Source organism: Hemitrygon akajei, chromosome 1 (assembly GCF_048418815.1).
Source record: "Hemitrygon akajei chromosome 1, sHemAka1.3, whole genome shotgun sequence".
NCBI lineage: Eukaryota > Metazoa > Chordata > Chondrichthyes > Myliobatiformes > Dasyatidae > Hemitrygon > Hemitrygon akajei.
The window spans coordinates 78,905,957-78,923,354 of record NC_133124.1 but is presented as its reverse complement, the minus strand read 5'-3'; the positions used below and the strand labels follow the sequence as shown (position 1 = coordinate 78,923,354).

General features: G+C 39.9%; 1 protein-coding gene across 9 annotated transcripts in view; it reads right to left on the bottom strand.

The window, feature by feature from the left end:
- Positions 1–17,398, bottom strand: part of LOC140728102 (intermembrane lipid transfer protein VPS13B-like) — a 1,021,046-nt gene that overhangs the window by 355,898 nt on the left and 647,750 nt on the right. For all 9 annotated transcript variants that reach the window (XR_012099001.1, XR_012099002.1, XR_012099004.1 and 6 more), the window contains exon 24: positions 14,938–15,158. Coding sequence is in view for 6 of the 9 variants with exons in the window: in XM_073046336.1 (XP_072902437.1) it covers positions 14,938–15,158 (221 nt within the window). In the remaining 3 variants the exon portion in view is untranslated. The remainder of the gene's footprint in view (positions 1–14,937; positions 15,159–17,398) is intronic.

Here is a 17,398-nt window from a genome sequence, read left to right as displayed (position 1 = left end):
AACAGAGATGAGGAGGAATTTCTTTAGCCTGGGGTGGTGAATCAGTAGAATTTATTCAAATAGATAGCTGTGGAGGACAAGTACTGGGTATATATAAAGTGTAGGTTGATGGATACTTAATTAGTTCCTAGAAGAGGCCACAGACTGACATTTCAGAATGGGAATGGGGATTGGAATTATAATGGTTGGTCACTGAGAAATCCTGCTTTTTTACAGATACAGAGTGAAGGTGCTCGACAAAGCGGTCTCCTAATCTAAGTCGGGTCTCACCAATTTTGAGGAGGCTGCATCAGAAGCAGCAGGTACAGTAGATGACCCAAACAGATTCACAAGTGAGGTGTTGCCTCACCTGAAAGGACTGTCTGGGGCCCTGAATGGAGGTGAGGGAGGAGGTGAATGGACACTTCTTCCGCATGCAGGGATAAATGCCAGAAGTGAGATTTGTGGGGAGGAACAAATGGATAAGGGAATCACAAAGGGAGCAATCACTGTGGAAAGCAGAGAGTAGGGGGTGGGGAGGTAAAGATGTGTTTGGTGATAGAATTGCATTGAAGAAACGGTTTAACTACATAATGCCTCATAGGCCTGTTTTTATTCTCACAAATCAATGAATCTGTTGTAAAAAAAGATCACTCCCTACTTGTACATAGTTCTTTCCTTTTGCTTGTTTTTTCTTTCCACTCTTTTCTATAAGTGTATACCCCAGATAAATACTTTGTGGAGATTTGTGATATATGATTATATGATATATATGTACGATGTCTGAAATACATTTTATGGAAATGTTTGTTTGATGAACTTCAATAAAAAAATAAATTACAATAAAAAAGAATTGCATTGAAGATGGTGGAAGGAAATATGCCTTACTCTGGTTCTGTTTTTTTTCACTTAACATCACTACACTACTGTCAATATGCAAAAAAAACTCATTGGAAAACAATGAGACATTGAAAGGTATTGAGTGTTTAGAAAGAGAAATATATTCTCTACCTTACACATTCCTGTCAAAAAAGAAAGTGAAGTAATTACGTTTAACACACAGGGCAAATAAGCACGATAAAATAAAGGAAGCAACTTACTCAGGTGATAAGAAAAACAACTATACAGTCAACAGGATATTAGGGGAGACAAGAATATTTTTGAGGCATCGAGAGGGATTATGAAATAAAAACTTCCAAGTAAAGGTGTTTGTAAATATATCAATAAATAGTGGTAGCTAAAGAGGCTAATTAAAGAAATACACGGGATAACTCATAGTGACTAGGTGCTGTCAAATATATTAACCGTAAGACCATAAGATATAGGAGCAGAAGGCCATTCAGCCCATCAAGTCTGCTCCACCATTCAATCATGGGCTGATCCAATTCTTCCAGTCATTCCGACTCTCTTGCTTTCTCCCTATACCCTTTGATGCCCTGGCTAATCAAGAACCTATCTATCTCTGTCTTAAATGCACCCAATGACTTGGCCTCAACGGCCGCTCATGACAACAAATTCCACAGATTTACCACCTTCTGACTGAAGTAATTTCTCCAACATTAACTCAGAACATGACATCAGCTTTCCTGGCAGACCATTGTGAATGGGCTAATACAAGAAGATAAATAAAGAGAGAGCTTTCAATGACTATAAAAATGTAAGAAATTAGTAATGGGGTAAATATTAAGACTCATGCGAGATTAATCTCAAGAACCAGGTTGTTGGAACGGATCTGTGGCAGCTCTACTACATGTGTCATCTTCCACTGGACTCAAAGTGCTGAAGTTAAATAATTTTCTATATGAATAAGCAGAGTATGCTGTAGGTTTAAATTAGTCTTGTCCTCCAACTGAGATTTTTATTTCAATTAATCCCTTAGCTTTCGTTTTGCACTTGCATCCATTGTAATACTTTCTCTTCTGTATATGTAAATTGCAATGATCGTTTGTAGAATGGTAAACTAACCTCTCCATTTTGACGTTGATGTTACTCAAGATTAGATAGTTTTTTTTCATCAACATTCCAGGAGAAAATGTGGTGGTGCAGGATTCGGCAGTATTTTGAAAATAGTCATGGGACTAATTTTTGAAAGGAATGACAAAGTGCTCCAGCCTTCAATTTTTTTCTGTATGTTCAAAAGATGACACTGATGTAAAACAAATATTTTTAGCTTTTGTTGCAAAAATAAAAGGTTTACGATAAGGGGAAAATAAGATTTTCAGTGATTTTGATTTGCGCAGCTTCTTTTGAATCAAAAAGGGTGACAAATGCAGCACACAAAGTGTTATATCTCAATGCACAGAGTATAAGAAATAAGGTAGATAATCTTGTTGCACTACTGCAGATTGTCAGGTATGATGTTGTGGCCATCACTGAATCATGGCTAAAGGATGGTTGTAGTTGGGAGCTAAATATCCAAGGTTGTATTGGAGAGATAGGAAGGTAGGCAGAGGGGATGGCGTGGCTCTGCTGGTAAAGAATGGCATCAAATCAGTAGAAAGATGTGACATAGGAAGATGTGATCAGTAGGTGTTGAACCCTTGTGGGCTGAGTTAAGAAAATCCAAGGGTAAATGACCCTGACGGCTGTTATATACAGGCCTCCCAACAGTAGCTGGGATGTAGACCACAGATTACAACATGAATTAGATAAGTGATGTCAAAAGCACAATGTTAGGATAGTTGTGGGAGATTTCAACATGCAGGTCAACTGGGAAAATCAGGTTGGAAATGGATCTCACGAGAGTGAGCTTGCTGAGTTGGCTTTTTTAGAGCAGTTTGTCATTGAGCCTACCGGGGGTCAGCTATACTGGATTGGGTGTTATGTAATGAACTGGAGGCGATTAGAGACCTTAAGGTTAAAAAAACTCTCAGGAAGCAGTAATCACAATATGATTGAGTTCAACTTGAAATTTGAGAGGGAAAAAGTAAACTCTGACATAGCTGTATTTCAGTGGAGTAAAGGAAAGCACACTGGTATGAGAGAGGAATTGGCCCAAATAAACTGGAAGGAGATGGTGGCAGGGATGACAGCAGAGCGGAAATGGCGTGACTTCCTAAGAAAAATGAGGAAGGTACAGGATAGATGTATTCCTAAAACAAATAACTACTCACATAGCAAAATAGTACAACCATGGCTAACAATGGAAATCAAAGTTAATGTAAAAGATAGAGCATACAACAAAGCAAGATTTAATGGGAAGACAGAAGATTGGGAAGCTTTTAAAACCCCACAGAGAAATTATGATGGGGGGAAAAGATGAACAATGAAAGTAAGCTAGGAAACAATATTAAAATCGATAGTAAAAGCTTTTTCAAGAATGCAAAAAATATAAGAGAGATGAGAGTGATATAGGACCGCTAGAAAATGAGGCAGGAGAAATAATAATGGGGGAAAAGGAGATGGCAGATGAACTAAATGAGTATTTTGCATCAGTCTTCACTGTGGAGACACTAGCACTGTGCCAGATGTTGAAGGATGTGAGGGAAGAGAAGTGAGTGCAGTTACTATTACAAGGGAGAAGGTGTTCAAAAAGCTGAAAGAACTAAGGGTGCTTAAATCAGCTGGTCCAGATAAACTGCACCCCAGGTTCCTGAAAAAGACAGCGGTAGAGATTATGGAGGCAACAGTAATGATCTTTCAAAAATCATTGGACTCTGGCAAAGTGCCAGAGGACTGGAAAATTGCAAATGTGTCTTCGCTCTTTAAGAAAGGAGGAAGGCAGCAGAAAGGAAGTTATAGACCAGTTACCCTGACCTCAGTGGTCAGGAAGGTGCTGGAGTCAATTGTTAAAGATGAGGCTATGAAATACTTGATGACACAGAACAAGTTAGGACAAAGTCAGCATGCTTTCTTTAAGAGAAAATCTTGCCTGACAAATCTGCTGGAATTCCTTGAGGAGATTACACATAGGATAGATAAAGGAGATCCAGTGGATGTTGTATATTTGGACTTTCAGACGGCCTCTGGCATGGTGCTACATATGAGGCTGCTTACTAAGTTAAAGGCCCACGTCATTACAGGAAACTTACTGGCATGGTTAGAGCATTGGCTGATTGATAGGAGGCAGCGAGTGGGAATAAAAGGATCCTTTTCTGGTTCGCTGCCATTGACTAGTGGTGTTCCATAGGGGTCGGTGTTGGGACCGCTTTTTTTTATGCTGTATATCAATGACTTAGATGATGGAATAGATGGCTTTGTCACCAAGTTTGCAGATGACACAAAGATTGGTGAGGGGCAGGTAGTGTTAAAGAAACAGGTAGGCTGCAGAAGGCCTTAGACAGATTAGGAGAATGGGCAAGAAAGTGGCAAATGAAATTCTATTTTCTAAACGGGGAGAAAATCCTAAATCTGAGATGCAAAGGAACTTGGAAGTCCTTGTGCAGAACAGCCTGAAGTTTAACTTGCAGGTAGAGTCGGTGGGAGGAGGATAAATGAAATGTTAGCATTCATTTCAAGAGGTCTAGAACACAAGAACAGGGATGTGATGCCGAGGCTTTATAAGGCACTGGTGAGGCCTCACCATGAGTATTGAGAACAGTTTTGTGCTCCTCATCGAAGAAAAATGTGCTGGCATTGGAGAGAGTTCAGAGGAGGTTCACAAGGATGATTCTGGGAGTGAAAGGATTATCAGACAAGGAACATTTGATAGCTCTGTGTCTGTACTCTCTGCAATTTAGGGGGGATCTCACTGAAACCTTTCGGATGTTGAAAGACTGTTTCCAATGGTGGGGGAGTCTAAAACAAAAGAGGGCACATCCTTAGGATAGAGAGCAGTCCATTTAAAACAGAGAATTGGAAAAATTTCTTTATCAAAGGCAGCTGTGGAAGCCTGATTGTTGGGTATACTTAAGGCAGAGCTTGATAGATTCTTGATTGAACATGGCATCAAAGGTAACAGGGAGAAGGCAGGGGTGAGGGGCTGAGGAGGGGAAAAAGGATCAGTCATGATTGAATGGCAGAGCAGACTTGAAGGGCCAAATTGACTAATTCTGCTCCTATGTCTTATGGTCTTATGGAATGGAGGCAGTGGGGTCCAGGCCCGAGGATAGGGAATGAGCCAATGCTTGGCCATTGCTGGAGCAGACTTGGATGCTATTTGATGTGGCAGAATCAAGGCAGGGTGAGAGGAGGCGAGACAGAATTGAGGTGTGGAGACCTGGACCTGGGCCCGGGAGCAAAGAAAGCCCTAAGGTTTCATTAACTTAAGCGCTGGACTGAACTGGAAAGGTTGGGTATTGGCTGAATTGAGGCAGTGGGCCTGGGTCTGAGAGCATATCAATGCAGTAGGGCCTAGGTCCAAGAGCGAGGAATGACGCAAGGTTTGGACAGTTTAACCGCTGGGTCAGATTGAAAAGGTTAGCTGTCAGGGCCAGAGTCGACGGATGGCCCAGTTCAGCTCGCTGCTCCCTGAGGTTTACTCATCTCTGTGCTGAACCGAGGCTTTGGGCCTGTAATTAATGGGCTCCTGAATCAGCTGCAGTGTTGACTGGCTTTGTGGCTGTGGATTCATTTTTGTTCTGAATATTATATGCTTTCCTTAATTGTTTGCGTAATTTGTTTTGTTTATGCACATTGGGCGTTTGGTGGTCTATTTTCAATGGGTTCTCTTGGGTTTCTTTGTTTTGTGGCTCCCTGAAGGAGACAAATCTTTCAAAAGATAAATACCCAAAGGGGAAAAATAACTGCAACACTATGTGCAAGAAAGTGGAGTAATTTTCGAACTATTCAGCACAAGCAGAGACACGATGGGCTGTTTAGCTTCCTTCTGTGCATTGTGAATCAGAGTTGAAGGTATTTGTATCTGTGTGCTTCTTGTACATATAAGTAAGTGTACACACACACACACACACACACACACACACACACACACACACACACACACACACACACACACACACACACACACACACACACACACACACACACACACACACACACACACACACACACACACACACACACACACACACACCAATGTTAAAATTTTTACATAAAGTCTAGTTTCTCAACAGCAAAAAGGTATTACTTCTAGCCTTTGGAGTACGGGAAGAAAGCAGCCACACATTTTCTTGCAACAACCTAATGTATTGGGAGGGAGAATGAGAAAATCAATACAGATCATATTATTCCATGACTTAATATTTCTACAGATGATTTGATCTTCATCTCCCTCTTGATATCTGAAAGAGAGAAATCATTCCATTGGTGGAACGGTCATGGACCACAGGACACAGAATGATAATTCTGAGAAAAGAACCAAAACTGAAATGAGGAGCATATTATTTATGCAAGAGTAGTTACAATCTGGAATGTACCATGATAAAGCATTGAGAAGACATTTATATTTTCTATTCAGTAGGAGCCTGGGTAGCTATGTAAAAGAGAAAAAGAAAAACATCAGGCTTAAAACAGAAGCCTCCTAAACTGCTTATACATAAAAGCCAGGACAAGCTAAATGGACTGAAAGGCCGTTTCCATGCTATACACTTTGTATTTATGGATAATTTTACAGACTGCAGAATTCCATTCAACTGGAAGTTAGTAAAAAATAAATAAGACAGCTTATATTTCAAATGAAATGTTTTGAGTAGAATTGCAACTTAAGCTCAGTACAGCTGGATAATATTCTGAATGCAATTTGATAACCCCAATCACTTAATTCTTATTATCCATTATTTTAAATTCAACCATTACTGAATGTTTAGAAATAACAAAACTATTTTTCTTTTCAACCACGTATTTAATTATTCAGGAAATGAGCTCAACACCCAATGCCATCATCTAAAATTAGAGTCAGTTTTGTGTTGTTCATGAAATCAGAGAAAAGTAATAAGTAAGGGAAATTCCTAACATATTCTGCAAATGCCTGAATAATTCCAGATATCTGTGGGGCAGTACAAAAACATTATGTGTTGAGCACTACACTATTCAAGCATTTCATTTTGGAATATGTGATAGAATTATACCTTGCCAACAAGTAAAATGCATTAAAAATTTTGCTGGTCCACTAGGGTGGTTATTTACAACAGGATTGCTTTATTTTAAGCTTCAAGCTTTGCAAAAACATCACAATGTACAGCTATATAATTATGCATATACTGTTTGTAGAGTTCCAAGGTCCAGAGGAAGGGAGGTCCATGAGAAAACTGAAGTAATGCCGGTAAAACAGAATCAATAAAACTCAAAAAATGTGACTGTTGATTTGAGGAATGGGAAGGACGGGGTGATGCGCCGCTATACGTTGGTAGAACAGCAGTGGAGAGGGTAAGCAGTTTAAATTCCTAGGCATCAATATATCAGATGACCTACAGTACCTATAAAAAGTATTTACATCCTTGGAAGTTTTCATGTTTTATTGTTTTACAACATTGAATCACAGTGGATTTAATTTGGCTTTTTTGACACTGATCAAAGAAAAAGACTCTTTCATGTCAGGGTAAAAACAGATCTCTACAAAGTCATCTAAATTAATTACAAATATAAAACACAAAATAATTAATTACATAAGTATTCACCACCTTTGATACGACAACACCAAATCATAATTGGTGCGGTGGACCCAGCCCAATACACCATGCCTCATCCTTCATCACCAAGGAAATATCCATCATCAAAGATCCTCATCATGCAGGCCATGCCATCTTACCATGTCTATCATCAGGCAGGAGGTACAAAAGCCATAAGCCCCATGCTACTAGGTTCAAGAACAGCTGTTTCGCTTTTAACAACTGGGTTCTTGAACCAGCCTGCACAAGCCTAATCTCCACTTCAGTATAACAACACTATGAACACTTTGTACTACAATGAACTTTGACTAATTTTGGTTTTAATTGTGTTCTTCCTGTATAATTCCTGGTTTTCTTACTAATATCGTGTACCGGTTGCTGTGAGCCTGTGATGCTGCTGCAAGTAAGTTTTTCATTGTACCTGTGCATATATGCACTTGAGCATATGACAATAAACTCAACTTGACTAGCATTAAGTACATAATACATGACAATGTGTCAACACCAGCTGCTTTCTGCAAACAACAGAATGCTATTTCACTTACTTGGATAGATCACTGAAACAATCAGCTGGATATGTCTCAGCAAGAGGTTTCACACCTGCATTACCATGCTTAAACAGAACATGGTGTGACAAGGCTCATTTTGCAGTACCAACAACATCAATAATTGAGCTGTTGCTTTATTGAGTGCAAGTATCATACTTGGTATAAATATCTTACAGTCTATTTTGATCTTCTGCTGTTCACAGTTCATTTGTCGATTCCAACCACCAGGAAACATGGACCTATCTTAAAGGTTTAACTCACATGCTTTAATATTTTTTTCTGAGCAGATGTCTTGGTATAATGTGATTTTAAATAATAACATTTACACAGAAATTTTTTTTTTGCCTTAATCCTTTATAAATACAGAATGCCAAGAGAAAACACTGTCAGCCAATGGTGAGGTGAATGGCTGGGCTACTAGCAAATGGGTTACTCTGATATAAGAAAAATAATTTATTCAGAAAATACTCAGTTTAGAGAGGAGGGATCAGAACATGACCAAACTTCAGCAATTGCTTCCAGAATCAACTTACTCAGGAAAAAGGGCAGCAATTTGAAGATAGCTGCACATAAATTATGCATATCAAAACAACCTCAGTCAATTGCAGCAGTGTGGTCACTGGGGTCTGAAAACAGTGTTATCTCTATATTCAGTCTGATGAAAATAGACTGGATATTAGCATTAAAAATGTGGAATACTTTCCATGTCGGGAAATGAGTGCTGCAAAGAAGCTGCATAAGCACTACTCATTTTTTTACATGCAGTTCAGTTGCTTATGTCTTGCCCGAATCCCAGAAAATTATGATTCCTTAGGTTATGCAAGGATACATTCTTGTCCAAGCAGTTTTATTTAGAAGCATAGAAACACAGAAAACCTACAGCACAATACAGGCCCTTCAACCCACAATGTTGTGCCGAACATGTACTTACTTTAGAAAATTATGTCAGGTTGCCATAGCCCTCTAGTTTTCTAAGCTACATGTACCTGTCCAGGAGTCTCTTAAAAGACCCTATCGTATCCACCTCCAGCATCATTGCTGGCAGCCCATTCCAGGCACTCACCACTCTCTGTGTAAAAAACTGAAACCTGACATCTCCTCTTTACCTATTTCCAAGCACCTTAAAACTGTGTCCTCTCATGTTAGCCATTTCAGCCATGAGAAAGATCCACACAATCAATGACTTTCATCATCTTACACATCTCTGTCAGGTCACCTTTCATCCTCCATCGCTCCAAGGAGAAAAGGCCGAGTTCACTCAACCTATTCTCATCAGGTATGTTCGCCACTCCAGGCAATGTTCTTGCAAATCTCCTCTGCACCCTTTTTATAGTTTCCACAACCTTCCTGTAGTGAGGTAACCAGAACTGAGACAGTATTCCAAGTGAGGTCTGACCAGAGTCCAACATAGCTGTAACATTACCTCTAGGCTCTTGAACTCAATCCCACAGTTGATGAAGGCCGTATGCCTTCTTAACCACACAATCAACCTATGCAGCAGCTTTGAGTATCCTAAGGACTTGGACCCCAAGATCTCTCTGATCCACCACACTGCCAAGAGTCTTACCATTAATACTATATTCTGCCATTATATTTGACCCACCAAAATGAAGCATCTCACACTACGCTGGGTTGAACTCCATCTGCCACTTCTCAGCCCAGTGTTGCATCCTATCAATGTCCCCCTGTAACCTCTGACAGCTCTCCACACCATCCACAACACCTCCAACCTTTGTGTCATCAGCAAATTTACTAAACCATCCCTCCACTTCTCACCCAAGTCCTTTATAAAAATCACGAAGAGAAGGGGTCCCAGAACAGATCCCTGAGGCACAGAATATGACCTGTCTACAATCACTCTTTGCCTTCTGAGAGCAAGCCAATTCTGGATCCACAGAGCAATGTCCCCTTGGATCCCATGCCTCCTTACTTTCTCAATAAGCTTTGCATGGGGTACCTTATCAAATGCCTTGCTGAAATCCATATACACTACACCTACTGCTCTACCTTCATTAATGTGTTAAGTCACATCTTCAAAAAATTCAATCAGGCTTGTAAGGCATAATCTGCCTTTGACAAAGCCATGCTGACTTTTTCTAATCACATTATACCTCTCCAAATGTTCATAAATCCTGCCTCTTAGGATCTTCTCCATCAACTTACAAACCACTAAAGTAAGACCCACTAGTCTATAATTTCCTGGGCTATCTCTACTCCCTTTCTTGAATAAGGGAACAACATCTGCAACCCTCCAATCCTCTAGAACCTCTCCTGTCCCTATTGATGATGCAAAGATCATTGCCAGAGGCTCAACAATCTCCTCCCTCGCCTCCCACAGTAGCCTGGGTATATCTCGTCTGGTCCTGGTGATTTATCCAACTTGATGATTTCCAAAAGCTTCAGCACATCTTCTTTCTTAATAACTATATGTTCAAGCTTTTCAGTCCACTGTAAGTCATCCTTACAATCGCCACGGTCCTTTTCCATAGTGAATACTGAAGCTAAGTATTCATTAAGTACCTCCGCTACCTTCTCTGGTTCCAAACGCACTTTTCCACTGCCACACTTGTTTGGTCCTATTCTCTTGATGTTTACTTGATGAATGTATATGTTCAACATATTAACTGACTTTAGAGCTGTACAAAGTCCACATCCACAGATGCAAATGCTCCCAAAATCAGACGTGTATTACTGGGAGTGTTGGTAAATATAAAGTGTTCTTCCTAGTACTGTTGGGAGCCTCTACCGTGCCACCTAGAGAGTTCTGTTTGTCACAGGATGGATTGCAGTTGATCTGTCGGCCAATATTAAGGTATCAGTAGCTGGTGTGCAGTTGGAAGTGCAGTGAAGGTCAGGAGTATGGGTAGGTTCGTGACCAGAGCCATGATCCAAAGAGTTTGTATGTTTTAATCTCACTTTATAAGCTGAAATTCCCACAGAAGTTGTCACATTCGGAGAAAGGCTACCACTGTACATTGATCTGTTCTTAGTGAAAATGAATTGGAATATTGAGTTAGGAGAAATGGACAGGAATTGAAGGAAGTAAGGAAAATCAGTTTTGAGGATCAAAACCTGTGGTGAGAGGCAAGAGGAGTGGGGTGGGAAGGTTACATCCTGGAACAAATGTGTCTAATGAGAATTAACTTAAAACTACATAAAGCAAAAAAGAACTTTCCAATGCTACAACAATAACAGAATGGTCTTCACATATTACGTTGAAAACAAATTAAGCCAAAGTGTCTCTGGTACAAAACATCTTGTAAAGTGTCATATTTTTGGCATCCTTACATACTCAGCAGATCATTATTTTGCATTAGGAATTTTGAGGTTGAGGAAGCATTTGGGATCTTTATGAATGATAGGGCTTGTGGTTCTTCTCCTTAGACACTGGGTTTTAAGTACTGGAAAAGATAATGAAGAAGGAAACTGATAGTATTAGAATCAGAGATTCAGAAAGGGACATAAAGGGGAGGAAAGGATGAGTAAAAAACAAAAAAGTAAAAAGAAAGAAAATAAATACAAAAAAAATCTCAAGTACACCTAACAGAATGAAACAGCAGTTTTAGATGTCTAATTTATTGTATTTTGACCTAACTTCTTACAATATGTTTAATTTGAATGTAATATGCTAATCTTTTGAAACTTACAAGGTGATAAAGGGCAAAATGACAGTTTTACAAGACTAGAAGTGAACCAGGCAAAATCAGCCAATAGCTTGCTATTTGTAAAATGTTACTTCCTCTCCAAAAGATTGTTTAAAAACTAATAATTAAGTGTACATAAAATTCAACATTAATCGGGCATAATTTGCTTTACTACAATTCACCTGTCACATCCTTAATCTAGACACTGCATCCAAAAGAATCATAACTACTAAACTGGATGACCAGTTTTGATGACTCTGGCATGAGACTGAGATAGGGAAACAGTAATTTGATTAGATAAGACCAGTGCCAAACAAGGCTGTGTCTTTTACCCACTATTCTTCGCAATCTTTCTCGCCATAATATTGCACCTCACTCACTTCCAACAAAATACCCATGGGTGTGGTGCTAACCTTTAGAACAAATGGGCAAATTTGAGACTCCACTGAAGAACAAAGGTCACCCAACATCAATAGTCATGCTGCAGTACACACACGACACTACTGTTTGCACGTTCTTGGAAAATGGGCAAGCTCCAAGCTTACTCTCAGCTCACTCACAAAAGCATTTGAAAGCATGAACCTTACATTCAATAAATGAATTGGAATTGTTTGATAACTGTCATTAATACCAAGGTGCAGTGAAAAGCTTATCCTGACTAATTTATTACATAGTGTATTGAGGGAGCATTTGGAATATTTGCAAAACCAAGGTCTTCCACCATTCTGACCCCACTGCATCACATAGACTTCCAACAAAAAATAATGCAGAGTGAGACTATGGAAAATATGAGCCACTTGCCACATGTCCATAGCCAGCTTTTGCTGACAGCAGATATCTATTTCAAAATTCACCTCCACCTTCAAAATACCATCACAGTCTTTGGTCAACTGAGAAAAAGGATATTTGAAAATAATGTTCTTAGATCTGGGACAGATCTCACAATTAACCAGGTGGCAGTGGCTTCTCTGTCTTGTATGCTTCAAATACTAGAAGAGCAGGCATCTTAAGACATAGTAAAAGTACCACAACACCATCTCTGCAAAATCCTCTTTGGCCTTTATAAATCAGAGCATTGAGTGTAGGAGTTGGGATGTAATGTTAAAATTGTACAAGGCATTGGTAAGGCCGAATTTGGAGTATTGTGTACAGTTCTGGTCACCGAGTTATAGGAAAGATATCAACAAAATAGAGAGAGTACAGAGAAGATTTACTAGAACGTTACCTGGGTTTCAGCACCTAAGTTACAGGGAAAGATTGAACAAGTTAGGTCTTTATTCTTTGGAGCATAGAAGGTTGAGGGGGGACTTGATAGAGGTATTTAAAATTATGAGGGGGATAGATAGAGTTGACGTGGATAGGCTTTTTCCATTGAGAGTAGGGGAGATTCAAACAAGAGGACATGAGTTGAGAGTTAGGGGGCAAAAGTTTAAGGGTAACATGAGGGAGAATTTCTTTACTCAGAGAGTGGTAGCTGTGTGGAACGAGCTTCCAGTAGAAGTGGTAGAGTCAGGTTCGGTATTGTCACTTAAAGTAAAATTGGATAGGTATATGGACAGGAAAGGAATGGAGGGTTATGGGCTGAGTGCAGGTCAGTGGGACTAGGTGAGAGTAAGCATTTGGCACGGACTAGAAGGGCCGAGATGGCCTGTTTCTGTGCTGTAATTGTTATATGGTTATATGTAAACCAATGTTAATGCCCTCTTGCCAGCTAATATTCTTAGCACTGAGGCCTTAAGTATTCTCAGTCAGCTATAATGAGAAAGCCACAGTACTCTAAAGCCCAACACCAGATTCCCAAAATGGATGAGCTCTGTTGCAAACCTCTCTGTAAACAAGAGAGGTTTGCACAAAGCATCCTTGAAGAACCTCAACATTTCCACTGGCTTTGAATGCTCAAAGTGGGAAAATATCATCCAAGGTGGCACTGAGAACCTCAAGGACCTGCATCAGGAGCACAAACAACACAGTGTAGGTTGCAGAAGTGGGTGCACCATTTCGCAAACTACCCACCTGCTACTCCCATCAAATTCCTCCTGTTCCATATGTGGAAGAATCTGAAGTTCTCACTTTGACCTCAGAACCACCCCAGATCCAATTAAATCATATTGGAAGCAAGTTCCTTTTGATTCTGAGGAGGTGCTTAGTAGAATTGAGCATACTGAGAAAGCAACTGTCAAATGTTTGATTTTACCAAAGCTCTGTGAAGTAACTTAAGTGAACTACTCAATGCTGAAACTGAGCCAAATCCTCTTAATTCATAAAGTACGGTTAAGGCTTAACATTTAGAGGACTGAAAGCCCAAACTTATATAAAAATGAACTACTCAGTGCACAGGGTGATCCTACATTCTAAAATAGGCACATGTTCAATAGCAACATTATAAACATTATCAGGGAGAGAATCAAGTGATTAGTGAGTTGAAAAGAGGCAGTCTTCCATGTTGTAAACAAAAAACTGAAGAAATTTTTATGATATGAAATGCACATATTAAAAATAAAAGCAGTTTAATTATACTACCAGTGCATCCAACAGTAAACGATTGAGAATTAGAAAATGGCTCACTTGGGTTTTACCGATCTAACTGAATTAAATTCAAATCTCCTTTTCAGACCAATTTGCAACAAGAAAAACAATGTATTCCACCTAACAAGCAAATAGTCAAAAAAAATCATTAAATGCCTTTTGCGGTAGTAAGCAAGATCCCATACAACTGTCCACAGACTTAATTTTTTGATAACAGGATAAAAATGAATGTCAGGTTTGGCAGAAAATTCCATCACTCTGTGTAATGCATTTGATTAATTTAATCGAATTCCAGGAACTTATGTCCACATTATTTAAAACCTAAATCTCTTTAATGTTACAATGCAGATCTATAAACATATTGTGCAAAGTTATTATAAACCTTTGAACAAGCAGCTCCAGTGGACATTTTCAAAGCTACTACATGTTAATTCTGCTACATAATACGTTTCAAAATAGCACATCTGTAATTCATTTTACTCCATCAGCTTTAAGATGCACTTTAGACTGCAGTTACTAATTTTTTTTGGAAAAGTCTAAATTACAAAAAACTTGAGAGCACATCAAAGCAGTAAACTAATCTTTCTCCCCGATCTTGGTCACCAAGCTCAAAAGAGAGTTAAGATGTTTAATGGAATAAGGATTCTCCTATAAAGTACAAGGCAAATTAACTTAAAGCCAGTCATTTCTTATTTTCCTCACAATAAATCAATTAGCTACCCCAACACCAACCTGTGGGTTTGAGCATTTCACTTCCAGAGACTCCAGGTCCACATGCAGGCAGACGACAAAAGAATGTCTCATCTCAGAGCCGCAAGCTTGCATCTTGTGCGAAGTGACGGCCAGGGTCGAAGTGCAGCCCAAGGGTTCCACCAGGTTACAAGACTTCAACTGGCCAAGTAGAGTGTACACACTGAACTGGCTGAGACTGATTGTCCAGGGGAAAGCATCACCTAAGAAGTGACAAGGAACAAAATGTTGACCTTTTAAATAACCAGTTTAGAGAAGATCCCTCCAGGCCCACTGCCACCAACCCCCACCCATGGATTATTTACACAATAATGAATAGGAGAATCATCCTGAATTCAGTATCAGCATCATCTAGCAAATCTTCTCCACAACTCTCCAACAAAAGGAAGCCATCCAATATTCCAAGGTGTACCCAGTTAATTGTTGAGCCCTCTCAATGAGCTTCTACTTTTCTAAGATGTGGATATGTTGTTTCCATATTAAATATGCAACACTCTTCACCTTTTAAAATTTGTTCAAGGTGTTGTGATGGTAATATCTTAGCAATGCAGCAGTGAACAAGATGTTGCTGGAGATACATAGCATGTTTTGTGAGCTGCTCACAAAACTACTAGATATTCTACCTGCAAACATGAGGAAATCTGCAGATGCTGGAAATTCAAACAACAACACACAAAATGCTGGTAGAACACAGCAGGCTAGGCAGCATCTATAGGGAGAAGCACTGTCGACGTTTCGGGCCGAGACTCTTCGTCAGGACTAACTGAAAGGAAGATAGTAAGAGATTTGAAAGTAGTGGGGGGAGGGGGAAATGCGAAATGATAGGAGAAGACTGGAGGGGGTGGGATGAAACTAAGAGCTGGAAAGGTGATTGACGAAAGTGATACAGAGCTGGAGAAGGGAAAGGATCATGGGACGGGAGGCCTCAGGAGAAAGAAAGGAGTGGGGGGGGAGCACCAGAGGGAGATGGAGAACAGGCAAACAACTAAATATGTCAGGGATGGGGTAAGAAGGGGAGGAGGGGCATTAACTGAAGTTAGAGAAGTCAATGTTCATGCCATCAGGTTGGAGGCTACCCAGCCGGTATACAAGGTGTTGTTCCTCCAACCTGAGTTCGGATAATCAAAACTCAGTTTAGATGAACAACACCTTATAAATCCAAACTCAGGTTGGAGGAACAACACCTTATATACCGGCTGGGTAGCCTCCAACCTGATGGCATGAACATTGACTTCTCTAACTTCAGTTAATGCCCCTCCTCCCCTTCTTACCCCATCCCTGACATATTTAGTTGTTTGCCTGTTCTCCATCTCCCTCTGGTGCTCCCCCCCACTCCTTTCTTTCTCCTGAGGCCTCCCGTCCCATGATCCTTTCCCTTCTCCAGCTCTGTATCACTTTTGTCAATCACCTTTCCAGCTCTTAGTTTCATCCCACCCCCTCCGGTCTTCTCCTATCATTTCGCATTTCCCCCTCCCCCCACTACTTTCAAATCTCTTACTATCTTTCCTTTCGGTTAGTCCTGACGAAGGGTCTCGGCCCAAAACGTCGACGTGCTTCTCCCTATAGATATTCTACCTGATATACTTCTGAACTATAATAGCTGCAATCCACCGCATGTAATTTCCATTTAAGAAATGTACATCTGATCTGTCTAAATGATTTTATGACCTCCTGAGGGATATAACGAATTTGACTCTCAGGAATGCAGGTATGACACCTTGAATATGAAGGTTGGCCATCGCTGGGGTGAACTTCAAGCCAGATCAAGGAATGAAGGCCCAAGAATGGAAAACAAACCTGTGTCCAGCACCACTACTTCGTGCCAGCCAAGATCCACCCCACCCCCCCCAAGCAATCCCATCTCCCCCTCTCCTTGTAATGGGGGGAAAGGAGGAAAGATGGACAATCATTTATATCACCTCAATACAGACCAAAACTGCAGCACGATTCACAGCTGCAATATTGGAAAATTCTGCTATTTGTAGATAATGATTTAATTAAGGATGAATGATTGGCAAAAGAGCATGCCTGATTTCACCAAGTGCTAAAAAGCTTCTATGTTCTTAGTGGCAAAATGCAATATATTTTAGATAATATGCATAATGATGAATAAAATGACAAATGAGGATTAGATGAATTTGATTATATTTGAATATGATATAAACAGAAATTTTCTTATTTGTTGAAGTTGAATTATGACAATGAAAGGAAAAAAAGTAGCAACGATGAAGGACCAACAGTGGAGCAGAGTTAACATGCCAAACTATCTCACAGAATTTTAGTGAAAGAGAAATGGCTTGCAAAGCAAATATGAAAAATTTCAGAAAGGTATCCAAAGCCTGAGTGTAAAGAAATACCAAGTCTGGTTGGCCATAACTTCTCCTCAACAATCACCATCAGCACAGGTGCACCACGAGGCTGTGAGCTTAGTCCTTTGCCCTAC